This window comes from Cervus canadensis, chromosome 21 (genome assembly GCF_019320065.1).
Source record: "Cervus canadensis isolate Bull #8, Minnesota chromosome 21, ASM1932006v1, whole genome shotgun sequence".
In the NCBI taxonomy this organism is placed as follows: domain Eukaryota; kingdom Metazoa; phylum Chordata; class Mammalia; order Artiodactyla; family Cervidae; genus Cervus; species Cervus canadensis.
In genome coordinates, this window is record NC_057406.1 from 52497727 (window position 1) to 52524976 (window position 27250).

Sequence of the window (27250 nt, forward strand, 5' to 3'; positions counted from 1 at the left end):
TGCTGGAAAAAATGTTCTGCTTTTCTCTTCTGAGGTGGTAAATTTGTAAGGTTGTGGGAAAGCTGAGACAATACCATCACATACATTGTCCCCTTACTTTTTTATGCTGGACTGGCCAAATATAAATGGTGGACTTTAGCCAGTTTTAATAATTTTAGTTCTTTTTCCAGCTTAAGTTGCAGAAGTTTCAGACTGATGGTATTCCTTAAGAGATTTAATGCTACATTTTTTTGTTTTTAGATGTTAGGACAATTAAAAGTTTAAATTGTCACAGATTTCAGTTTTAAAAAAGGAGTCCAGAATAAGTGGGTCTGTAGCTATTAAGTGAAGTCATAGAAGTGTGCAGTGATGGTAATGACAAATGAGAGTTTAGTTTATACAGGAATTTCTTATAGGAAAGGTTGATTTGGGCAAGTATATGGATATTTTCCTCTATTGTAATAGTTTGGTTCTTCTTTATCACCTAGTTTACCTAATAGCACTGCTTGTTCCCATGAGTGGAGAACATACTCGGGGAAAATAGGTGAAATTTCTCTCTCAGTCCGTGTAGATCTGATGTCATAATTCTGGAGTCACCTTTAAGGTGTACATTCTGTAATGTAAGATCTTTGTGTATTGAAACATTTTCTCATAATGCCGTCATTATCATTAATGTGAGGGGCCAAAAAGTTAACACTTCTATACCCAGAATCTCCTGTTTATATAAAGGTGGTACTGTTACAGTAAACATTTCAGAATCTGTACAAAAGGTAATAAGGCATTAAAGATGCACTTTTAAGTTGATGCAATTACTGAATATCAGAATCTTCAGAGATGACTGCATTGGAACATTTGGAGGTTGCTTTGTCTCTGGTTTTCTGTCTGCTAACAGTATAGCAGAAGCATAGATTCTGGAACCAGGAGTGATTTGAATCCTGAGTTGCCGCTTACAAGTTTACTTACCTTCTGTGCTTCATTTCCTCAGGCCTAAAATGGTGTAATAACATTGTTCATAGATTGAGGATTTAGTTAATATGTATAAAGCCACTTTATTAGGAAACAGTAACTGCTATAAATACTATTACTGTGGTTGCTCCTATAGGCAGAAATGCACTTGGCATGTAATCATTAGCTGTTGAAGAGTCTGAAGATAAGCAGTCTGTATTTGACTCTGTCTCATAAAATAAAATCTTCCTTTTTAAACAGCTCGGTGGAGCGTTGACAGCGTGAGGCAGGTCTTGCTCCTCCCTGACGCTGGCCTGACAGGTGCCTAAACAACGAAAGGCAGTGCTGGGAGATGCAGTTTGGTGAGGCTAGCTGCCTGATAAAAGGTCTCATTTTCCTCCCTCCCACCTTCATTTACATGGCACTTGTGAATTTTTCAGAGGGCTTTCCTATGCATTAATGCACATTTCAGTTGAGAGAAAGGGAGTCACCCACTGTTTCTGAATTTAAAATTTTTATTTAAAAATCTGATACATGCAAAAGTGTATTAGTATGTATGTACTATTTAGTGACTGAAAAGAGAATGCCTGTGTAGCCACCAGGTGGGTTATGAGCTTATTACCTTAGATGCCCCCATTATTCCTACAATAATCCCTTTTCTACTGCAGAGGAAGCCACAGGGCACTGTGTTTTTCTTGAAAGTTACAACTGTCAGTATTTTAAAAAATGTGGTGGTGATTGTGTTATTTTTTAAAGTTAAATGTATTCTTACTGTGTGCTTATATGACTTTAATTCAGTATCACTTTTGAAATTCATCCACATTGATGTATATAGATCTAGTTCATTTGGCTTTATTTCGCTCATCCTGGATTACATGAATACAGAGATTTAGTCTGTTGATAAGATCTGGGTCATTCCCAAATTTGGGATGGTGTGCCTAGCGCTGCTCTCGCCGTCACTGTACTTGTCCCTGGGAACGTGTGTGGAGTGTCCCCGGGCTGTGGGTCACAAGTGAACCTCACTGGTGCCAGGGCCAGCTCTACCTGCAGGTTCACTGGAACAGAATGCCAGGCTGTCGTCCCATCCCAGAAGTGCGCGAGGAGACTCCCATTCCCTGCCAGGAGCTGGATTTCTGCAGTCTGGTCAATATCGTATCTGTGTGGTTTTAATTTGCATTTCCTTTTTATATGATTGAACATATTTCTATTTGAGTCTTCTTTTTCCTGTGAAATGTTTTCATGACTTTTTTTAAAATTAGTTTCATCTTTACTGGATACATACGGTAGCTCTGTTTCATCTTTTAAGGAACTTTCATACCATTTTCCATAGGCTATACATTATTAAAACTTTTTAATTAAAAACATTGATTTTGTTTTATTATGTAGATATTTTATACCCTGAATGGTTCTAAGCAAGAATTCAGGGGGCTGTGGCTCTTGAAGCTTGTCAGAACTTACTCAGCTATGAGCTACTATGGTTATGCTATGATTTTATGGTGTATACTTTCATACTGTTTTGACCAGGTTACTGTGTTCCTGATGGTGCCAGTTTAATTTTGAGTTACAAAAGTTTTAATCCATTTTAAAAGCAGCACCTTTTAAAAATTTGGCCTTGATCACGTTATTCCACTTACCTTGCATAATACATACCCTCTGCTGTGATTTCATTATGTCCTGGAGTTTGGTTTTTGTTTTTTTTAATTAACTGTTAAAGCTACAGAAACAACTTTAGTTTGCTTTCATGGATGTTGTAGAAAATAACCACAAAAAGAAACAGAGTGATAGTTTTTATTTGCTAGCATTTATTGCTAGGTTAATTTATTACAAAGACAGTGGTATTTCTGTTGAACTTGGTTATAATTAAATACACTGCATCAATTAAAGATCATTATGCTTATTTCCTAATGGGCTAGGATGTCTGGAACCTGTGTGTCAGGGTACTTTTCTACCAAGCCCCACGGCCAGCTGTGCTTCAAGTGAGTTTAAAAATTCATTGGTCCCTTCTTTAAGGAGGGTCTGGCTCAGAAGAAATATAGAGATTGGTAGAGCTGCACACTGTCCATGGTGCTCCACCCCTAAAACAGTATCTAAAGGCCCATACACTCCAAATGCTGGTTCATTAAGGTTCCACTGTAAAATCAGACATCTTCTGTGGTACTTATCTGCTTGTCTTTTTGTTGTGTGATGTTTGAACAATCACCAAAACTAGACCTGCGTTCCTGCTAGTGCTCGGACTTCAAAGCACAGGGCTCACCACCTGACTGCACAGATTAATGCTGTTAGGTCGAAATGATGAGACAGACTTGATTATAAACAGACCAATTTCAGAATGACAGGCACTTTCAGTTTCATTAAAATACAAAAATAGATTATATTAATAGGAAATACTTAGTGTCTATCAAATTATAAATCTAGACTTTTACCATTTTTTTTAAAGGATACTGGAAACTGAAAAGAGATGACATTGAAATAAAGTGAACAGTGTGTTTTTTTCATAGCTTTCATTCTGAGCACTGAACAATGCAATCTAAGAAAAGGACTTACCACAAAGCACCTAAAATAACATTTGTAGATGGGTATGTTGTCAACCATTCCTTACTGTTTCCCTCCCAAGTCTCAGTACCAAGGCATCAAGAGTACATTCCACAAGCGATTGTCAGCATTCTGAAACCAGGTGGTGTGCCTGTATGTATCAGAGAAGTTGAAAACCCTTAAGGAGGTAGCTCTCCTTCCTGGGTGGTCTTCACCCAAAGGCGCAAGGAAGTTATGCTTCAGATTCTGCGCCTCTATTTTCACTTGGACTTCCGTCATTGTCATCTGGTTGATCGTTTAATAGTACATATTTTCCATCATTGGTTAGTGGTATGGACAGCATTAATTGAGCCAGTGCTTCTGGATCCTGAAGTTACGGGAGTTTAAGAAGGAGAAAAGAAAACACTTAAAATGCACTTAAAACCCCTTTGGTTTGGCTGTCATTATATTCTGTAATCTAGCCTCATTTCTTCTGACTCTTGTCTTAGGTATGCCTTCTTGCATCTCTTAAAAAAAAACAAAAAAAAAACCACACCTCAGTTGTATTACTTCTCCCAAAAACTAGGCAAAGGTTCTACCTGTCAGCCAAAATATCATTTACATAGCAAACTCAATCATTTTTGTGGAAGAGTCCAGAGCGGAATTTTTCACAGCCCTGACCGCTGTCTTTAAAACTCCTGTTTTTCCTTTTACTCTATTTCCTTTTACCAAGAAGTGCCAACTATGACTGGTTGGCTCAGCACTTGTCTTTATAAAGTTTTACTGGAATATAGCCACGCCAGGTCATTTACGTACTATGGCTGCTTTCGTGTTTCAACAGCAGAGTTGAGCAGTTTGGCAGCAGAGATGGTGAGCCTGGAAAGGTTTGGCCCTTTACAGAAAGTTTGCCAACTCTGACCTACACCATAAAATACAAACTTGCCGTGCGTGCTCCTTTTTCATCATGTTGGTCCTCGTCCTTGACCTGCCTGCCCCTCCCTGTACAAGTGTGATACCCACTAGCTACATGTTTCTATTTACATTAGGTAAAACTAAAAATTTCAGATCCAGTTCCTTAGTCACACTAGCCACATTCAATCTGCATACTAAACAGACCGTCTCTGTTACTACAGAAAGTTTACAGAAAGTTTTGCGGGGCAGTGCTGAACTAGAAGCCCCTGGGGGCAGGAACTGTCTCTGACTCACTGCTATAACTGCAAGGATTTTTCTTACACAGAATCTGCTATCAAAAATTAGTTGGCTAAATGAAAGATGATAAACTACTGATAGAGAGGTCTGAGAGTCTTCACTTCCAGTTTCCAGATAACATCTCAGTGTTGCTGGGCCTGTGGCCACTCTGGGGGGTGAGGCCTTAGAGCACACGGCAGATACTGGTTGGTGTCCTTTAATCTGAAACAGGAGACCTAGCCAACCACCGCAGGAGCTGTAGCCGTGGTATTTGTTAGCAACGCCACGTGTTTCCAGTGACAGAGGACCCCAGCTGACCAAAAATGCCTGACACACAGAAGGCCTAAAAGGAAGCCCCAGACGTGGCCACCCTGCCTACTGAGCATCGTTTTTGAGAGAAAGATAAGTGTACAGATAACTTTTGAGTTGTTCAGCCAGCACTAAAATGAACCTTACCTTCTGAACCTCAATGATTTCTTTTCCCAAATTAATAGCATAACATATCTGCAAAAAAAAAAACAAGAAAAGCAGTGTTTGGCAGAGAAGGATAAGAACCTGAGAAGATGATGTGATCCTGAAAGTACAGTGAGGTCACAGTCTGCTTCCGTCACCGTGGAGGCAGAGGACCTGGCTGCAGGAAGTTGGTCAGGTGGGGCTTCTGAACACCAGCATCCACCTGTACTGGTCTCCTGTTGCCACTTTATGTTAAGTGAAAACTGACGTTATTAAATAGTCTAAAATTCTTACCGGATGCTTTTTTCCTTTCTCTCAACCATATTTAGCCACTGCATGTTCATACACACAGTGCTTAACAGATACTTCCTGAAAGAAGGGTTGAATCATTTTGATTACTTCTAAGTAGCAAAGGCAGCCACAAAGTTTCATACTAAAGAAAAGAACAGTTAAGATGTACTTTCCTGACATCTGCTTCCTTGGTTTCCTCCCTGAGAAAAGATTTTCTCCACTGTAACTTTTAAAAAAAGAACAAAGTTTAGGTGAACTGCCTTTTAACATTTCCTGATCTCTCCTAAGCAATTGTATTTCACCCTTAAAGTTCTTCACTCTTTCGCTTGATATGTACTTTCCATATGGAAATTTTACTCCAGTTTTCAGTGGGGACCTGAAGAATAGTTAACTAAATGTTGAAGAGGTTTGTGCAAAATAACCCTTTAAATATCTATTTTTGGACTGAAATATTATGGCATCTTCAGTCTAATGCTCTCCCAACTGAGCTGCTATTTTGGCCACCTTTGCAGCATCTTAAGATGAAGAAAAGAACAAGACCTTTTCGCCTTCTGAGTTGCTTTCAAAAATATATGTGCTCAGAGACTCTCCGCCTGTGGATTCAGGCAAGCGGACCACAAAGCCAACCAGTCTCTTGTTTTCTTGATGAGCAGCAAACTGGGTGACACTGGTGAGTTCAAACTAGAAAAAAACAGGAATAGACTGTTACGACGCAACAAACTGGAGTTAGGGTCATTCTCCATGGAAACAGTGCACACTACTAGTGACGTTTAATCTGGCAAGTAAATTTTAAGTGCACACTGGGTGTTTCCGGTGACTTAAAGGGGAATTAAAGAGTAATCACTGCAGTTAGCACGCAGCAGGTACTTACATTGGCCCTTGTTACTTGAGTCTGGGGGTCTATCAACCTGAAATTTTAATAAGAGATTCATTATATCACAAATGTTGGATAAAATTATATTCTTAGATGAGTCGGTAGAACTTCAGAAGGAAACCATATAACACTTTAAACATGAAAACATATTTTCACATGTTTTTGTCTGGTTGAGGGCAAGGTGAGCGCACCCTGTGACCATCAAAAGGGAGCGGAGTGCCCTGGTTTCTGCCTTGATTGCACCTGTGCAGTTAAACCTCAGGGCATCTTTAATGGAAGATGATGGCAAACAGTGGGTTTCACGGCATTTTAGTGCTTATCCAAAGAGGCAGCATTATAATTCTCCAGAAAAATTAATGTGGATGGATAATACTCTGCAGCCGCCGCCTTAGAAATTCCTATCAGCCTGTTTCCCGTAAGTATCAGAAACAGATGCTTCTTAGTTTTAAGAAGTTTTCTCAAACACATGGGGTAGAGGTGAGACCAGTTAAGAGATTTAACGGAACTGTTCCCAAATTTAACCAAACTGTCAGTCTGGGTGTAGGAGGAGTCACTGTAGGAAGGCATTCTAGATACTCTCAACAGCACTTTAAGCGTCATCCATATCTGATCTGAGAAAACTATAGAGAGTTTACCGTCATTTTATAGATACAAATTTCTACTTTCTAAAACATAGTATTGTGTATATAAATTATTATTGATGTGCTGTAAGTTTCATAAGTGAAAGTGAAATATCTATTCTCTTTATTAAAAGATGGCTATAATTCTATTTATATGGAATGTCCAGAATAGGAAAATCTGCTAAGACATATTAGTGGCTAGAACTGAGCAGGTTGCAGGGGAAAGGGAGTGACTGCTGATGGGTCTGAGTTTTTTGGGGGGATGATGAAAATGTTCTAAACTGTCTGGGTGACAGTTGTGCAAATTGTACATACTAAAAAACACTGCAAATCGGTAAATTGTACAGTATGTTAAGTTATATTTCAATAAAGCTGTCCCCCACTCCATGGTAACAATTTGAAAAATATACACTTATATTTGTTAAAGCATAGGATTTATCATCAGAGGGCTCAAGACTAAATTCCTGCATACTAACTTCATGATCTTATGCAAGTCACCCTGCCTTCTCTCATCTGCTTTGTAAAACTGGGATAAGAACCTCGGTAAACTTCAAAGAGGTGATTAACAAAACATGCATGGAATTTTAAGCTACAAAGCTAAATAATTACTTATGTCTTCATTAGTGAGTGGCTCAGTAATTAGTGGTGGCTTAGAAGGTAAAGCATCTGCCTGCAGTGCGGGAGACCCGGGTTCGATCCCTGGGTCGGGAAGATCCCCTGGAGAAGGGAATGGCAACCCACTCCAGTACTCTTGCCTGGAAAATTCCATGGACTGAGGAGCCTGGTAGGCTACAGTCCATGGGGTCGCAAAGAGTCCGACACGACTGAGCGACTTCACTTTCTTTGACTTTCATTAGTGAGTATGAATTTAATGATTTTTAAAATATACATCATAAACAATTTCCCTCAAGTTGGGATAACCAAAGTATTTTGTAAGTTTTCTATAAATGGAAATTTAAAACTTTTAGTTTGTTGTGTATATCAGGTAACCTGTATTTGCTTCTTAAGATCTGATTTCTGTGTGACTTCTAAAAACATATGAATTCCCATACAAGGATGTGTGTGTGTATAGTGGTAAAATATACCTAACATCAAATTCACCATTCTTGACATTTAACACAACACAGTATTGAACAAGCATCACCACTATCTAGTTCTAGAACAACTTCATCACCTCAGAGGGAAATTCTGTATCTGTTAGAGCAGTCACTTCCCATTCTACTTTCTTCTCAGCTTTTGGCAGTTCTCACTAATCTTTGTCTCTGTAGATTTGCCTATTCTGGATATTTCATATAAATGATCATACAATAATATGTGGCTTTTTCGTGTCTGTCTTTCAATTAGTATGTTTTCAAGGTTCATCTGTGTTGTAGTATATACCAGTACTTCATTCCTTTTTTTAAAATTTATTTTTAATTGAAGGATAATTGCTTACAATAGTGTTGGTTTCTGCCATACATCAACATGAGTCAGCCACAGGTATACATATGTCCCCTCCCTCTTGAACCTCCATTCCTTTTTAAGGCTGGGTAGTACCCCACTGTACATATATACCCTATTTTGTTTATATATTCATCTTTTTGATGGACACTTGGATTATTTCTCTACCTTTTGGCTATTGTGGACAGTACTCTTATATGAACACTTGTTTTAAATTCTTTTGGCTATCAACCCAGGAATGGAATTCTATGTTTAAGTTACAAAGGAACTGCCAAATTACTTCCCACGGTGGCTGAACCATCTTACATGCCCACCAGCAATGGGTTCCAGTTGCTTCACATCCTTGCTAACACCTGCTATTTTCTTTTTTTAAAAAATCTATAGTCATCCTAGTGGGTATGAAGTGGTTCTGGGTAAGATTTACATGTTATTCATGACATGAGCATATTTTCATGTGCTTGTTGGCCAATTACATATCTTTGGAGGCAGAGATAGTCCTCTGTCCATTTTTAAACTGAGGTTTTCCTTTGTTGATTTGTGAGAGTTCTGTGTGTTAGATAAGGAGGATCTGACAATGTTCTCTCCCTTTCTGTGTGTGGTCTTTGCCCTTTTTTTGGATCGTGTTCTCTGATGCACTACTTTTTCCTCAGTGCTTTTACATATATTTAATCTTTTTGGTGGTGATTATAAGAACAATGAGCCAATGCCTATGAAAGGTCCAGGACATACTTGGAGAAAAGCTTTAAATAAATGTAAGTTTTTATTCGTAAGAACCTCAAAGCTGGTGCCCTGGGACAACCCAGAGGGGCCGGGGGGGAGGGTGGAGGGGGGTTCAGGATGGAGGGACACATGTACGCCTGTGGCTGATTCAGGCTGCTGTATGGCAGAAACCACCAATTAAAATGAATGAATTAATTTAAAAAAACCCTCATTCTAAGTAGGTTTGTAACAAATGAAAAGGACTGATTTTAATAAATGGAAGAAACTATATTCTGATTTTGCCAAAGTACTGGTTAACTGTTTTGAAACTTACCATTTATTGAGCACCTTCTATGTGACAGTCATGGCTGTATTTTACATGAATTAACTCATTTATTCCTCATGACAACACTATGTGGTGTGGATATGGTTGTTTTCATTTTATAACTGAAGAAACTGAGGCACAAAGGTTAAGTAACTTGCTCAAGTTCAAACAACTAATAAATGCCAGAGTCAGGAATAAGACTCTAAAGCAGTGCTGCTGTCCCATAGAAATTTAATGTAAGCCTTATATGTAATTCAAAAATTTCTAGCAGCCACATCAAAAAAAAAAAGTGAAAGTGTAATTAATATACTACTATAATAGATCAAAAATCTTACCAGCCAGAGGTGTTACTAACATAACAATTACTTTGCTTTCTCTTTGAGGTGGGTATGACCCTGACCCTAACCCTAGTATGAGAGCTTAAATATTGGCATGTGTTTTACACTTCTCAGCTCAGATGAGTTAGGTTTCAGATGTTCATGTAGCTGCAGCATGGACAGTGCAGGTCTTAATAAAACCTGTGCCAACCACAGCTTGACCACTGTTTGCCATCATCCATACAGATCTTATTATTTGAAACCCCAAATCATGTAGTTGGTATGGCTTGACTTTATTTTCAGCCCAACAAATATTAACCAGATTTTCCTTGTGGTGGTCTAGTTATCTCAGGCAGGCTCATGTTCTGTTTTCACAGTTTTTAAGGTTTTATTAAACAGTACTCTGAGCTGAGGTGAAGGAAAAAACAAAACCCCTTTCATTTGCAAGCTCAGAGAGAGAGTACACTCAAAGGACAGCATCTTTATGCACAAGGGGTGGGATTCACTCACCACTGAAAATGCCAGTTTCTAAAAGTACCAGCTTTCATCTTAAAGGGCACTTCTTTGAGCCAGTGTATCTTATGAAATCGAAATGTATTATAAAAAGCAAAGCAGAAATATGAACCGTGTCTTCACTTAATCCAATCAAACAAGTATTCTACTGTGAACATTCTAGATGGTTAGACGTGCCTTAACAGGGAGTTCGTAGAAGCTGTAGGAAGTCTGAGAACGAAACTGAACGCACCTCAGGGCCTGACTGGTGACCATCAGGTGGGACTCTGTCATCCGGAAGATGTTATGAATAGCCCGAGCAGCCAGTACTTGTCTCATCGCTTCGTAAATCACTTCCGTAGTGTTGTCTGTTTTGACTGCCATTGATCCCAAAAACCGAACTATAAACATCTGCTGCAAAAGAGAATCTGCGAGAGAGCATTTTCCGCTCAGGATCATGTTCCTTCCTGCCTGCCGACCCACGCACAAGAGGCACACGTTCTGGTCTGAAGACAGGCCAGCTTCAGATTCTCCTTGCCTTCTGGAGGGCTTTCTAAAGCCAAAACTTCTCAGTACTCTGATTATGTAAACCACAAACTGCCAAAGCTCTGAATCTTCTACTGTCTACATTTTGTCTGTTTGGAACTATTCATTAGACTAGAAAAGCACCTCTTTTTCTTCATCTATAAAATGAAACCAGATGAATGTCCTTCTAGTACTAAAACTCTAGGGACCACATGTAAAAGAAAGTGTATCATCTTCCTTTTGTCCGAAAATGAGCTTTTCCAGATAATAGAATATTCATTCATTACTTTGGCCTGCTGATAAAATCCTCTTATATAAGAAAATTTATTTGAAGACCTGATGTTGGATCTCACTCAATTTATGCACATCATCTATTACTGAAGGGCAGTGATGACATTCCATAAACTCTGGGAGATCTCACTTAACTTATTTGATGCTGATGAGCTTACAGTATTGGCTTCTTGATAATGACACATAACCTGACAAGCTGAGTGACAGCAATCACAATTGGAAAATCATGAAGAAGGTTTGGAAGATCTTATTTTCTGTAAGAACAACAGTTCTCCTTTCTACCATTTGAAAGTAAGCAGCCTACATTTTCTTCACTTTTCTTCCCTTTTAGTATCCTAGCCCCTAAAAAATAACTAAATGGTTAAAAAACAAATTAGGAAAATATAACTGACATGTTATAAATGGTTACTCCCATATGAAGATACTTTTTACAAGTTTGATGTTTTCTGTATAGACCGGTAACAAAGTGTGGACTGTGTGAAAAGTCAGCTAGAGAGTCAGATCTGAGGCAGAGCCTATTTAATAACATCATTTTTCCTTTTTCTGCCTAAAGCTGTGAGAAATGCCTCTTCGCAAGTCCTACTTTTAAATTTACATAAGTGGCATTTCATTCTAATGACATTCTGTGGCTTCAGTCAGGAAGCTGTGTTAAAACAGAAGGCCTTGCCAGCACTTCTGAACTGTCCTGGCTGGGAGCCGCACTCTGTGGAGTAGCAGGTTATGGTTAGCTCTATTGGGTATGTTCTTATGTACCTTACAAGAATGTAAATCAGACAACAATCTGAGTTACAATGAATTAAATACCTTTTATCCCCCCCCATCTTTCATATCATCTTCAAATTAAAGAATGAGTTTTTGTGCTTTTATTTTTCTAAAATGAAACAGCCTATTTATGACGCATCTGGATTTTACCCTCTTGGAGTTTGTTTTGCAGTAACATGATAGCAGATTTAGATTCGGCAACATTGCTCTGCAGGAGCTACAAAAAGGTTATTGGATGTGGCTAGATGGTACGATGCTTGCAGAGAATGTGTCAGCCACCCCTAAGTTTCTACGCTAGACCTGTCCTAACATGACTTCACATCTTACTTCAAGGGCCCTGATAATTCTGTGCTGGGGAAAGAAAAAGCACACAAAACGAGCCACTTACCTTCTGCTTCTGGAAATGTCGCATCCTCAGTTTCACCAAAGGGGTTGGTACGCCTAGGGGGACAGCCAGAGTCAAAACAATCCCGAGGGCTTCAGTTCAAACAACACTTAACACCTGAACTCTACGCCAGAAGGGGACAGTCTTTGGGGAGGGGGGGCGGGGGGGGACGACATTCTCCCAGAGATAACCCCCCTTTTTAGCCCATACCTGCCTCCTCTGTTCTGATCAAGGAATTCTGTAGCGGGAAGTACAATGTCAAACTGAATAGGTGTTCCAGGTGCAATTAGTTGTTCAGCTTCAGGTATAATGACTGTTGCTTTTGGAACTATCTTGTCATTTTCCATCTCTGAACTTTTCACATTCTGGCTAGAGTACGAAGTTGGAAAAAAAATTTTTAAATGCCTCTTGACCTTAAGTTTTTACAATCAAATGAATACATGTCGAATGCCTATGTGACTTTTACAGGTAGATAAGGGAGAAGATCTAACTTACTCTACCAATAAATCTTTTAAGTTGTCATTCACATCCGTGGTTAAAATTCGTTAGATACGTTCTGTGCATGACATTCCACATGATGCTAGACTGCTGCTTATATTACCTATTAATTTCCTGTATCTTTCTCTCTTTAAGACAGGTTTTTGAGGGCAAGAGCTGTAGCTAAATCATATTTATTGCTTGGTACACAGTAGGCACTCACAAATGTTTGCTGAATGAATACTACATTTTGGCCTAGCGGTCACACCCTGGCTGTCCTTCCTCCGGAGGGCCTCCCTCTCCCCCGCTCAGCGCACCCTCCACTGTGCTCCTGCCAACTCTGCCTCAGTTCCACTGCTCACCCTCTCCTGCACTGCAAACATCGGCTCAGACCGCCCTCCGTCCACCAGGCCTTTCAAGCCAGCCCGACCCTCTCCCTCTGCAGCCCTGTGGTGCTTCTCAGGAAGGCAGGAGGATAGTCGTGGACCTCCGTGTGCCTCCGGGGCTTAGCACTGGACCCACACATGCTGTTTGGAGATTGTGGCCAGAACAGTAGAGCACTGTCTGAACAGTGATTCACCCTGTCTGTCCTCTTCCAGTGTCAGCATGCTGTAATTTAACCTTTCGTATGTTTATAATCTTTTCTCCTGAGCTAGAGTGTAAGTGCCTGTGAGGGGCAAAGAATGTGAAAGTATTTTGAATTTCTTACATTATTTGAACCAAAAGAAGACTCTCAGTATCTTTCCATTCATTTGATATTTTGTGTATCAGTATTTCAAATTTCTCAAGTATGTCAATAACTTAATACATTGTAAGAACTATTTTATAGTATCATCTGACAAATGAGCATAATGAATGGAAAGTGGACAGAGATACAACAGACAGAATAGTAGATAGTCACTACAAGGAGAGACACTTAGTTTAACCTCCACTGTTAACAGAAAAGGAATCCACAGCTTCTAGAGAAGCTGATGATCCTGAATGCACTCGGTTATCTGGTGGGTGAGCTAGATTAAGAACTGAGTCTTTCCCACAGTGTCACACTGCCTTAGTAAGCAGAATGACAGAATCACACCTGCTGTTCAATGCAGTCTTTAAGGGGGAAGTATGATACAAGTGACTCACTGGAGGAAGGTGTGAGTCTGACTTCCTTTACAATCTGTCCCTGTCTCCCTCTTTCCCAAGTGCATCTCCTCTCTGGCCTCCCTTGGCTGACCATCATCTAGTTACACTGATATCCTTTCAGTTCCCAAAAGACACCAAGCTCTTCTCTGCCATTCAGCCACCACAGCTGATGTTGGGAATGCAGTATGTCTGGCTCTCTGCAAGAGAGGCTACTTCTCATCTCTTACTTCTCAGTTTAAATACTATCTCCCCAGATAGGCCCTAAATTGGTCTACTCTTTATTCTTTACGACAGCATTCTTATCTTGACCATAATAGTGCTTTCCTGTATTTTAACTTATTTACCTCTTGCCTGTCTTTCCCTACGAGTCTGTAAGTTTCATGCCCTAGCTCATTGCCTGGCCACATACTGGACATTTAACAAACGTGTTGAACAACAGGATAAATGAATGAATATTAGATATAAGTAACTGCAGAATAAGTGAAGGCCACACATGAGATTTGCTTGGAAGTGAACAGCAATTTGTCCCCAAGAACACAGTTTGTCTGCTTCATCCCCTCACTGTCATCAGAACATTTCTTTATCCTTAATGAGTTGACCCTAAGAGAGTACCCTGCCCCTCCACTGCTCAGAGGCCACCTGGCAGCCACGTGTCACCCTGCCAGTCTCTGGGCTGATTCAGCCAGCTGGCTACAGTCATTTTTTTCTAGGGATTCTTCTATAGGGTCCTTTCTAAGAATGTAGTTTACATATTCTAGAACAGAAGAGAAAAATCAGTTACTGAATCTGAGGCTGCAAACTGTTTTTTCAGAAAGCCAATCACACCTAATTACTAACAATAACTGAACTTTGGCACCCCAGACAGTATTTTAAGAGTGGGAAGAGGCCTCGGAGGTGGTCTAATTCATTTCATGTCAGAGTCAGGACAGAGGCCTGGAATGTTGATAACTCACTCAGGGACATCCATCTGTGTTCAGAGCAGAGCTGTTGGTAAGACCACGTCTCCTAACTCCAGTCTAGGGCATGTTCTCCACTCTGTCCCCCTCACACTCTTGTCCCCTCACACTCGCATGGCTTTACAAAGAGAGGACAGACACTGACCCAATCCGAGGCTCAGAGAGGAGCCCCACTGGCTGGATCTGGATTTCCATTTCCATTCATAAAGTGCTTTCCTTAAAGCTGCACTTGATAAGCATGCTACTTGTGTGTAAACTGGTATCCTTAAATTAGGGCACTGGAGTGTTCTCAAGACTTGCTGCCTCTTCCTCATTTTCATTCCCTTGGCTCAGGTTCTCCTCACAGGACATCGCATGGGGCCCTCTGCCCTCCTCCTCTCCCACCCCACCCACTCTCTCCTAGGAAGGGCCACCAAGCAGTCTGGCCACGGCGTTCAGACTGCCCCCCCTTCTCAGAGCCTGCCGCTGCCATTCTTTCACGGTTGGACTCAACCTGTCTTGTTTCACCGTGTGCTCTTCCTCCTCCCGTCCCCGTGCTGGGTGTGTGAACACTGGCTCCACACTGCACCAGACTGAGACCCTGGCAAGTTACTTAACCACTCTGCGCTTTCTGACAACTGTCTGCTGGAATCACTGGACAGCAGCCGTAAAACACATAATGGGGTTCTTCCTCCCATGCCACTGAAGATGGGTGCCTGATACATCCATGATTTAACTCACCCCTTGATACCATGCTTTCATCAGCATAACAGATAAATCGGCCTGCTATTATTTAACCAGTGGAAAATCCCGTTTAGATAAAGGGCGGCATTCCTAGAATAAATCCTAATGCAGCATTCAAAACAAGAGGATAGCTGTCCATGTGAAAATGCTCACTATAAATGACAACAGCAAGTAAAGGAAGGGAAGACAAACCAATGTACTCAAACAGACAATAATAATAATTGATGGAATAGTGTGGAGTTAAAGGAACAATTATGAAAAAAGTAAAAATATGTATGTGAAACATGCAGATATGAAAATACCACTGTATGTGCTGAGAAGGCCTACAGCTGTAACATGGACACACAAAAGGTGACTTTCTTCCTTATTTTAAAAAATTTTGTTTTGGTTCCATAACTCTGCTGATACTGACACCAATGTGGGGAGAACTCCTGACTAGCAGACATGCTGGTCGGTGCACGTGCCATTTGCTCAGGCTGTAGCCACGTGGACCCAGGGAAGGCGGCCGAAGTTGAAAGCAGGCAGCTTTGAATCATGGCTTGGCCCCCCATCTGTGGTGTGACCCTGAGCAAAGTGTTTACCCTTTCCTGGTCAGAGTTACTGTTTCTGTAGAACAGGGCTGGACTGGGAGGTCTGGAAGCATGAAATTTCTAGTACATGTGAAATTCCTAATACACAGTTTGGCTCCAAAAAGCTACTTTTCTTTTGTCCTTTAGTTACCTGGGGCATGGACTTTCTTGTTTTTTTGCAAAGCTTGTAACTGGAGTCACTGCTTGGAGAGCCGTCTGATTCAACTTGATGGCGACCGCCTAAAAATCCACAGGAAGACACACTCAGGTCCAGGAGGTGGATGCTTACCTTTCACACTGAGAAAAGTGCTGAGATGCAGGCGGGGTGGCTGTGAATTACCTCTGGGTTGTCAGTCAGGTAGATCTGTCTGGAGATGTTGTTTATTGCACATATCCACTGCAGACGACATAAAAAAAAAATCCTGCTGAATCCCAAAGTCACCCACCATACTACAACAGAATAGAACAAATGAAATCTTTACCTCTTCGTTTTCCTTTCTGCTTTCTGCCTGGAGGATTATTCCCCTGAAATAAAGAACATCTAAGTAAGTGCCTCCCAGATCTCTGTGACTGGGACATACTTCCCTCTCCTGGGCCTCAGGTTTCCCATCTCTACAATGAACAAGCTGGACTCAGACCTGCTAGCCCAAGGTCATGATTCTGCAGCGTGGACCATCTTGTGGCCCTGCGTAGATGATCCAAGGTGGCCAAAACTCTGGCCTCACCACTCTTCCAGCCACACCCAAAGAAGAACCAGCAGCCATTCCACACCTTCCTAAAACTGAATAGCTGCATGCCCTGGGCTGGGAGTAAGACACAAGTCACACTGCCCTAACTCCATAAAGGCATCGCTCCTAAAGGGACTCCACACCTGCCGGCTCATGTGTTCCTCATCTCATCTCTGGGAGCTGGGCAACATGGATCGTATTTCTTACCTCAGGGAAGTGAAGCCCAGAGGAGTTATGTAACTGCCTGGGACTGTGGCTAGAATCCAGAATCTTCATTCCCAAGTCATTCCCCAACACCCAGGGAGGAAGGATGTCTAAATATGCTCTGCCATTCTGGGAGAAGAGACGGTCTACACCATACAACACTGCCCCTCCCCTGAGAACGTCAGTTCAGAAGCCCAGTGGAGAAGGGAAATGTAAGCAGAGCAGTTCTGAGCACAGGGCCGCTCCTCCCACAAGCAGGTGAGGCCTGGAGCACCTCACGGGGCTCCGGACTCCGCGGAGCAGTTTCAGAACAATGCTCTAAATGAGAGGGGATCCCGCCTGGACAGGGTCTACTGTGATGACACGAGCCTGCCGCTGTGTAAGTGTGTGGTCTCTTCTGGGCCTGAGGTGCACAGCAGTATGTGGGGACAGCGGGTTAACGAAACAACACTGCTGCAGCTGAACGTCCTGCTCACATCAGCTGGGTCAGCTGGAGGAGTGGACTCCTCAGGCGGGCACCCACCTTCCCCTTCAGCTGCACAGCCAACCCCCATGATGCAGACACAAAGGCTTGTCTAGTAACAGGAAGAGCCTGGCACCACCCCTCTCTCTGAGCTGCTACTGATCAATAGCTCCTTCCATCGCTCTCTACACATGTAGGTCACCCCTTCTCCAAAGTCACAGACAAGTCCTGCCTGGGACTTCTTCTTTTTGGCTGCGTGGCATGCAGGATCTTAGTTCCCTGAACATGGATCCAACCTGCACCCCCAGCAGTGTCATAAGCATGGAGTCTTAACCACTGGACTCCAGGGAAGTCTCCTCCCTGGGACTTCTTATATAAGGCAGGCTGGACTCTAATTAACCAAGGACACAGGACCATATAAAGAGAACATAAAACCAGCCTCTGCAAAGGTCGACATCACTCAGAGCGGGGCCTCCCCCAAGGAGGGCCACCTCGCAGAGTGACCTAGGAGGCCCTCACAGAGGCGGACTCTGCCCACTCCTCCCGCAGGAGCCCATGTGGCCTACGCTTTTCCATTGGGAGTGGTGATCTGGAAGCAGTATCGCCGATCCTCACAGTCCACCGCCATCACAGAGCAGTTGTCCAGGTCCTGGATCAGGCCCCCGGCCACGGCGCCCCGGGGCTGGCACATGAGATTCCCGCCTTGGGTGAAGAAGTAGAGTCTCTCCCAGGTGGTGGAGACCAGCCCTGTTTTACTGTGAGAATTGAATTGTGAAAAGCCCGTCAGCGCTAGGAAGCATGAACAGCACCTCAAGAGTCTTGCTGCCTCTTTATGGATATTGGTAGTGTTTTAGAAACAATGGGTTTCTTGACATTAAAGCAAAAGTGCTTTGAAAAGAATTCAAGTGCAAAGACTGGCAGGGGAGGGGCCACGCGGCCTGAACGAGTGGGGAGAAGACAGGCTCTGCTGGTCCCAGGGCCAGCTCCAGGATGTGTGCGGGTAGACTGCAGGCACCTACGCCACGGCAGCCAGACTGCTTCTCAGCCCAGTGTCAGCCATCGGACACTGAAAACCTGGATGGCCACTTCTCTTAAGACTCAGAGCTGAACTGCTCGAAATCTAGTTATAGAGTTACCAGGGTCACCTCAGCCCACAGCACATACCCCAGAATCCTGGGTGCCTTTTATCAGACTGGGTTTTGTTCCAGCTTAGGTGTTATTCTTGTTTTTTGGGCTGTTTACAAGAGAAAAATCCAGTTCCTGGCCAGTAACACCAGAACCTTGTGGCGTTTTCTGTACAGAACTAAAGGAGATGTGTGGCTTGTGATCTTGACTAGCTTTACAGACTCTCAAAGCTCTACCCTGGAAGGAAAACAGCTGGCTATTCCTCTTCATACACCCTCCATTTGGGGGGCATTGAATATATTTACTTCATTCCGTGTGTATGGAGTGGTGACTATGTATGGGACACCAGGTTTCCTGCCTCAATAATTACAATTTCCAAAAATGGTAACAGCTAACATTGGAGTGCTTGTACCTGCTAGGAATTACCTCAGTTAATCTTTGTAACAATTTAATGATGTAGGTTCAATTTTCAGCTCTATTTGACAAAAGAAGTGACGGGGCCCGGCCAAGCCAGGGCGTCTGACCAGTGGGAGTTCACCACTGCACCTGCTCTGCTCTCAGGCACAGGTAAACCCGAGTGTCTCTTTAATTTGAAACGGGCAATTGGAAGACCTGAAGGTTAAATGTGAGATTCAGTCGATAGAAATCTAGACGACTCTGAAAGGTTCCTTGCCCTCAGACTCTGGCCTCAGTGCTGGGCCACTGGCACGCTGCTCTCACCCACTGCGGGTCTGGGGAAGGGTCTCAGTGGTCTAGGACGATGACCGGTAGGCGCTGTCTACCTACAGACGGCCTGGAGAGCAGGAGGGGGTGGCCTGTGGTGTCCTGGACTAGGTCTTACTGGGTGAGCCTCCCGGGTTCTCACTCCCACGACTGTTTCAAGCCCACCTCTCAGCACAGTTTGGGACCCGGCCCAGGTCCTGTGTCCCAGGCAGGAGGGGCGCCTGGTGGGAGCTCTTCCCCACCCTCACACACCCTCACCCTTTGATGGGGCACGTAACAGGTGCTCTTCACTGCTAGGGAACACAGCTTTCAGGAGGAGGCAAGCAGAGCACTCTTACTTTCTAAGATTAAGGTAACCGGCCTTCTGGATAAGGTTCCTGTTGATCTGGGGCGCAGCCACATCAAAGTCTGGGGTGTAAACAGCTTCATCCAGAGAAAGTAATTCTTGCTGGGATGCCCTCATCTTCTCTGCTTCCACTTCTAGTTCCACCTGGATGCTTGGGACAGAAGGTGTCAGGTCAGCTGCTTGTCACAGCAGACGGCTGCGCCTCCCCATGGCTTCCTGCCTCACACAGGGTACACAAGGCTCCACCTGAGGCCCTGAAAGCTGAAGACCACAGGGACTCCAGTCTGTGTTACCCCAAGTGTCAACAGGACTGCTGTTTCCAAACAGAGCGTAACTGGGCAAGGCCTGAATCCAGGTAAGCGGTTACTCTGCCCACACAGCGGTGTCCAGGCTCAGAACTACCAGCGCGAGCTTGAGAAGGCAAGCCCATCCTCGGGAGCCACAGGTGCTGGCAGCCGCGGAAGTGCCGGAGAGGCGAGGAGGAGACGGCCGTCACTCATGCACCCACCTACCCGCCATCTAGGCAGGAGTGGAGGCCCAAACACAAACGCAAGGCCAATGCTTCTGCCTTGTGTGATAGCTACTCAACTGCTTTTGAGTTGAGACGGCACGGGCTGGCAGGCCAGTTTGCCCATGGTCTGGCTTTCATTTCCTTGTGCCCTGAAGTGTGGAAAACCTGGAAGCTTTACCTTGAAACAAGCAGCTGCCCTTTCTCCCCCATAAGGTGAGGCCTCAACAGCTACCCCACCCAGTGAGGACAGCCTGGGTTATAAAGTCTTAAACACAATCTGCCAGGATGGTCCCTCCACCCAAGAAAACAAACTCTGGAGGTACTGTTCCACGTCCCCACTGCGGTAAGGAGGCAGGACTGAACTCCAGTGTTGGTTTCAGAAGGAAGCCTGGGGGCCAGTGAGTCCAGGGTTTTAGAGTGAGCTCCTCAGCATTTCCTTTCAAAAGCGTTCTGCAGGTGAGTGAGCTCGGGCTTGGTCATTCCACATTCTCCTCTCAGAGGCTCACAGTGTCTACTGCCTGGGTCTTGTTTAATGTTGCCCTGATACAAGCAGTCAGTCTGAGTTAATTTTGGCTATTGAGACATTTGAATGGAATGCCTGGGGCTCCACCAATGAACCTCATTAGTTTAACCTGCCTGTCACTGCCAAGGCTGAGAGAAAGAAATGAGGGAAAAAAAATTAAGCAGTAAGGACATAGAAAGAGGATATACAGAACCTCGTAGGCTCATCAGCTTTTGTGAGAAGCCTCTGAAGATCTCATGAAAGGTAAGCATGCCTTCCCCCAGAAAAGCCCTCATGTGAACCAACACAGCATCGTGCGCACATCTGCAGGGAGCTTTTAGTAACTGCCCCCTCCCCTCCCCACCCATGTGGACTCAGGCTCAAAAACTGCGCTAACGCAGGAATTCAGAGAACAGGGTAGAAAGGTCACCATCTTCATATGTTCCCTTCAACGTTTTTTGTTTTTTACAAAATCATGTTTTATTTAGTTAAAAAGTGTGTGAGAGGAGAAACCAAGAAAAAAGGCTGAAGTGTTATCACTTGGAGTAGGCATTAAACGCAAAGCCCCTGGCACCAGGGGTGGTTTGAAATACCACCCATTTGGGTTCAGGCTAGGTTCTGAATCCTCTCACTCCTGATGGGAGCCCAGGCGTCCATCTCCCGGGGGAGCCCTGCAGAGCCCAGAGCCGCCACGAGACACTGCTCGGCCTCTCAGGTGGGCTGGCTGCTGACACACGGCAGGCAGTGCAGCGGTAAGACCCCTCCCGTGGGGTGGCGGGGGGCAGCAGTACTTATCTACTCACCAGAAGAAAACGGAAGGGACAGGAAAATGAGAATTCTTCACTGAATGCTTTCACTGTTTGAACCAGGAGGTGCCGGGGCTCCCGGGTTCAGCTGGGAACCCCACCTGCTGCCTCCGTAGCAAAATGCCTCGTCAGGCAGCAGAAACGTAACGCAACTCACAAAAGTAGACCCAGCCCTTGGGAGCAAGCTGTGTGGCCAGGGCCCAGTCACGAGACTCTGGGAACAGCTGGTGCCCTGGTGATGGTTCAGAGAGAGGCTGACAAGGAGAGAGGACGCGAGCACTGCAGCATGCCGGAAACGGACACAAACGTCCTGCCATCTGTTAATATAAAAATCTAGTCCACGAGAAAACCCTGAAGCACAAGTAATTCTCGCAGAGACACAGAAAACCACGGGACTCTGAGAGTTAAGGCAGGATGAGAGAGGTGGCGAGATAAGGGAGAGAGCGTTTTGCAGTGAGAAGTTAATGGGCTCCCTATTTTCACTTTCTCCTGACACTCCTAGGGGCTCACAGTCAAATTACAAGGCAGGAAACCGAATTCAGATTTCACAAGCCGCTCTCTAGCATAATTATAAACTTACCCTGCATCCAGAAATTGGGGTGGGCCGGGGGGGAAACAGCTCAGGGACTTTCACGAAGGAATATATGCTTTCCTAAACCACAATTCTCCTCGTGTTGCCCAAATAAATTCTGCTCCCTGGCCTTTTAAAGATACTTTGAAATGCAATGTCCTCAAGAAAATGAACAACTTTCATTTTTCCACACAACATAAGATCCTATACTTTTTTTACACTGACTTATCAGTTATACATCTATATATATAGAGAGACAACATTTCTATATTCCAGCAATCGTGAGGGGTGCTCAAGGAACTGCGCGTCTGTGCTGTTAATGAAATGAGCCTGGTGTTGGCGGTGCCTGGGCGCCTTCCATGAGCTTACTACCGGGGACACTGATGGTAGGAAGCAAGGAGACTCCGAGCAGCCGCAGCCTCAATTAAACGTGGGCAGGACGGTCTACATTTGCAAGGCTGAACTGCAGTCTGTTAAATGAATTTTAAAAAGGCTTAATGTCTTATTTATCTATTTGTCATTCACAAATGATGCCAAGTTTCCTGAAAAGCTGCAGCACTTCTGGCTGATAACCCCATTAATTCTCAAGAGAAAAAAGCAAGCATCTCTTCTAAACCGAACTTGCTGGCTTATAATGTGAAACTTGAGTATTAACAAAAGAAGATCTTAAGAAGAGGAACTTGGACTTAATGGGAAAGTACCCTTGTGGACGTCTTAATTTTTATTTACAATTTGTAGTAGATAGGACTCTGGCTCCATACAAGTCAAGAACTGAAGATATCATGACTTTCCAAGCACTACTACTCACAAAGAGCACAGTGAAGAGATGGGTGCTGTCTCTGAGCATTTACGGAGTGGAGGCGGTCGGGGTGGAGGGCTCTGGGGGCCCTCCCTCCACCTTGCAGAGAGACTGACTCAGGAGAAAAGACAAAAGGCAAAGGAGACTCAAACCAGAGCACAGCATTACCTTTGAACCATGTCTGCGACGGAAGATAAGAAGCCGTCCATACTCTGGGAAAACATCTCTGCTCCCTTCTTAAAAAAGTTAATCTGAAAGATACAATTATCACATTCTGAAAACTGTCTGGCAAAGGTGATTGATAAAACTCATGAAATGTGAGCTTGACAGCACCAGGGCAGAAGACACTAGCAGGCCCTCCTGCCCGCAGCACTGGCTGCCTTCTAGCTGAGCCCCACCTCACCAGCTGAGAGTCACTCCCAAAGCCCTCAGTGCCTTGGCAGAGGGAGGGGGATGAAGCCTGCTAACTCGCCGAAAGGCTGTGAAGACCAGAGGTGGTGTAAGTGCTTGGTGCATACTCCCCTCATCAATAACTACTACTGATAATTATTTAGATATTATCATCCACCTTTTTCCTGTGTGAACTTAGAGTCATTTCTTCAGGGTCAGTATTAGGTCTTATTCACCTCTGAACCTCCAGCAGCTACCACGGAGAAATGCAGAGCACCAGCAAGAAGCAGAGGCAGTGTGTGGCTCTCAGTGAGGGGCAGGCCACACTGACCGCCCTGCTCACCGAGCCACGTGTGGCTCTGAACAGGCCGGACAGACGGTGACCTGGCTGCCAGCTTGCAGGGGGAAAATGGGGCTGAGGATCCTGAAAAGGCCCTTCCAACTCTGACATCAACTTAAAGGGGATCGTGCATGAGAAGGACACAGCAGGGCTGTGGCACTGCATGGGTGCTGGACCCTGGGGGCGGGGTCCTCCTGCTCCCCTACATTCTCATCTGGAAGCAGGTCTTGTCTGGGTGGTGGGCATGGAAATCGACCTCTCACCTCGAAGAGGCTAGGAGGTGTCATTGGTACAGTCTGGCATCCTTATGCCTGGCCCCCCAGACGCCCTGCGGAGGTACGTACACCAGTGTACTTAGCTCTCACAGCACAGAATCACAATGCTCGGGGTATTCCTAACGCAAGGGATACCTGCAAGGAAATGCCCTGGCTCCATGCCCATACAGAGATCAACATTGTAAATGCCACTCTGAGTCCCAGAAATGTTAAACTAATCAAAGTCTGTTAAATGAGCACTCCACATTTCTGAGGACACAGCATGAAGGTGGTTTTCCTCTGCTTCCCCTCCCTGAACTCCTTGGAATTGATACTCTAAGTCCATACCTCAGCTCCTCTACTATTCCGTAAATGCCGAGGGCAGAGGCTCATGCAATTCTTAAAAAAAAACCTGATGGAAGGAAGGCATTCGTCACTGGCTTCTACAACCACATGATGTACAACTCACCCTGTAAATACAACATTTTTTGTGTTCTCATGTGCCTGTACACAGATGGCAAAACCTCAATCTGTAGGCAGGCATCAAGCCTGAATCATGGCTTAACTGGAAAGCTGTTTACTGAGGGCCAGAGAAGGAAAACATGGAGTCAAACCACCCCTACTAAAGTGAGTGGTGCTCATCTGGGGCAACGTCATCCGAAGACCTCAGTTTGTGGCCCTTTGTGAACAACAGAAGTACTGTGGTCATGTGACCATCGCTACCAAAGCAGGTGCTCCGTGGGCAGTGGGTACAAAGGGCTGATGAGGCAGGAGGACAACGAATGCTTCAGAATCATTCAAAGATTCAGTGTCAGGCAACAACTTCGTTTATAGGAAGGAACTATAGTTTTTATCAGAATTTAAAAGTCTGCAGGGTGAGACTTTCATCCAGCCTTCTGTCTTGAAATCTGCATACTTTTCATATAAAAAATTAAACATGCCATCCTCAGTCCTCAAAAATGATGCTGCCACCATCAAACAAGGATGGTGTGTGCTGCTCTGCCTTCCTAGGTTCGAGGGCTACACCAGCGCTACTGCTCCCGATGTCTTCCCCTCCGCGGCCAGGTTGGGAGACGTGCTGGAATCCTTGGCGGTGAGAGCCAGTGAAACCAGCCAGTATCAAACCCATCCTTCTTCAGGCCTTGTGAGGACCCTGCTCTGACCAACCCAGCTCCCCAAGCACTGACCCGTCAGGGCTGGAGCTGTTCATCTTTCTGAGATGCTGAGTTCAGGTCCTTCCCTGACTCGGGGCCTCTAACTGAGAAGGAATTACTGCTCCAAAGACAAGAACTGCTAATCAAGGAGGTCAGATGTAAGAAGAGGTATCAGTCAGAGAGAGCAGGGAGTCCTGGCATTGTCTAACTATGCCAGGACAAGGGCAGGGGCAGAGGGGCAGTATTTAGCAGGAGAGGGGAGGGCAGCACGGTGTGAGGGAGTATACACGAGTAGACACACGTGCCCCTTCGAGGAAGCTGGCCAGCGCCCAGGGATTTGCTGAGGATTGGAGCCCACAGCTGGACAGCGCCAGTTTTTGGTTTAATCCAGCTTTACTCAGCTGACACACAGATTATATTGCTCTAGTTAAATATTACCTCTGAAGACATAAGCTGACCTTACTGTCCCCACCACTAAACAATGTAACAAACGTATTGAGAAGATAGCTGAGCTTAAATGTTTGAAGGTTCTTATTCTTTTTGTATGAAATGAATATTTTATTTTTTGGAAGTATATGTATTTTTAAAGTGTATTTTAAAAATAATAGATGCTCACATGTGGGGTTTTTTTAAAGTTGCCTTTTTCCTTCTCAATGTTTTGCTTCCTCACATTCCCTTCTGTCCCTAGAAGGTTAACTGAGAGGATTCCCAGGTGTGTTTCTCACTTGCCCAAGTGAGGTTCTGGAGCCAAGCTAAGTGGGGCAAACGCAGGGCAGGGGTGGAGGGTGAGGGCTGGTGCCCCAGGTCAAGGCCCCACCCTGAAACTGTAGCCTCCCTGCAGACAGTGTTCAGCAGCCCGTGAAGTGGGAGGAAGAAGCTGGATCAGTATTCTACAGAGACTTCATCAGGCAGTGGCAACGTTTCCCCATGCCCCAGAAGCCAAGGTGCTGGCAATAACCTCAGCAAGGTTATCTTGTGAGAAGAGCCCTTCCCACACAGAATACAAAGGAACATGCAGAGTCCTGGGTTGCAGGCCTAGCTCCACCAATCTGGGAGTCAGAGGCTTCTCAGAAAATTGAACCAGGCCTGGCTTTCATTGGAATCAGACACAAAGGCCATGCTGGCTCCTCCCCACGGGAGTCCTGGGAATGGGCCATTGTTTCCTGCACATACAGCCTAACAGGTCCAGCTACTGAGGACCCAGCCCCTCTGGAAGCTCTCCAAGTGCTGCATCTAGTAGCTTCCAGGAAGGCTGTGCACCTGTGTTTCTTTCTCTGATGATGCTTCCATGTCTCCTAGGGGCTACGTCAGCAGAACACCACGCTGTTCTCCACAGCTGGTCAGGTCTGAGGCCTCGGGGCAGGGGGACCGGCCTACCTGTCCGTGGGCGAAGCCCAGCATGGGCTCCATCATGGCCACGCGCTTCCTGTACTGCAGCGCATTGAGGGCACAGTAGTACTGAAGGGAGGAGAGGTGCTGTTTCCGCCGGGCTGCGGCCACCTCCTTCACGATTTCAGTCTTCACCTGGTTAAAAGGGGAAAGCAAGACCGATGGCAAGCTGTCCAAAGCAAGAGGCAATTCTGTACAAGCCGGCAACTTCAAAACATGTTTGTTTACTCATTAGAGCAATATCTGTGACAAAAAACATAAGGTTCTCCCTCAAGTTTTTAAAAAGTCAAATTAAAAATACAAAAATTAATGGCATCTCAGTGTTTGGGAGGGTGAAGACAAGACTTTCTGCTGGCAGCACTACAAAGATCTACAGTCCTTTAGGGAAACAATATGGCAGCATGCAATCAAAGCCATAAACATTCTGGTTCACTCATAAGACTGTATTCCCAGGAAATCATGGAATGGAAGTAAAAGTTATATACCTGAAAATATTTGATATTCTGTGTGTGTGTGTGAGTCATTTAGTTGTGTCCAACTCCTTGTGACCCCATGGACTGCGGTCCACCAGGCTCCTCTGTCCATGGGATTCTCCAGGCAAGAATACTGGAGTGGGTTGCCATTTCCTTCTCCAGGGGATCTTCTGGACCCAGGGACTGAACCCGGGTTTCCTGCAATGCAGGCAGATTCTTTACCATCTGAGCTATAGGGAAGTCCCCGATATTCTCTATAGCAGCTAAGAAGCTAGAAAGCATGAGTTAAAGAATCAGAGTCTACATCCAGGGCAAGGAGATCAAGTGCCTGAGTATATATGAGTCAGATAATCATATGAGGTATCAAGCTTAAGTTAGAATCATTAAATGATTATCATTTTACAATGGTTCCAAGTTCATGTTTAATAAACCAGTTTGAAAAGCTAGAACAGAGGAGCAGAAGTCTACTTAAGAGATTCAGAATAAATATTTTTAAAAATCCATATGTAGGAAAAAAAAAAAAAG

General features: G+C 44.4%; 1 protein-coding gene across 3 annotated transcripts in view; it reads right to left on the bottom strand.

The window, feature by feature from the left end:
- Positions 1-2706: 2706 nt before the first annotated feature.
- APPL2 (adaptor protein, phosphotyrosine interacting with PH domain and leucine zipper 2) overlaps positions 2707-27250 on the bottom strand; it is a 54128-nt gene continuing 29584 nt past the window's right edge. For 2 of the 3 annotated variants that reach the window (XM_043440966.1, XM_043440968.1), the window contains exons 8-21: positions 26241-26387; positions 22894-22976; positions 19529-19687; positions 17909-18097; positions 16430-16472; positions 16288-16344; positions 16099-16187; positions 12308-12466; positions 12101-12153; positions 10388-10562; positions 6239-6275; positions 5908-6048; positions 5080-5127; positions 2707-3823 (exon numbers count right to left, since the gene is read on the bottom strand). In XM_043440966.1, the coding sequence (XP_043296901.1) occupies positions 3689-3823; positions 5080-5127; positions 5908-6048; positions 6239-6275; positions 10388-10562; positions 12101-12153; positions 12308-12466; positions 16099-16187; positions 16288-16344; positions 16430-16472; positions 17909-18097; positions 19529-19687; positions 22894-22976; positions 26241-26387 (1515 nt within the window). In that variant the 3' untranslated portion in view covers positions 2707-3688. The remainder of the gene's footprint in view (positions 3824-5079; positions 5128-5907; positions 6049-6238; positions 6276-10387; positions 10563-12100; positions 12154-12307; positions 12467-16098; positions 16188-16287; positions 16345-16429; positions 16473-17908; positions 18098-19528; positions 19688-22893; positions 22977-26240; positions 26388-27250) is intronic. The other variant, XM_043440967.1, reaches the window with a different exon arrangement.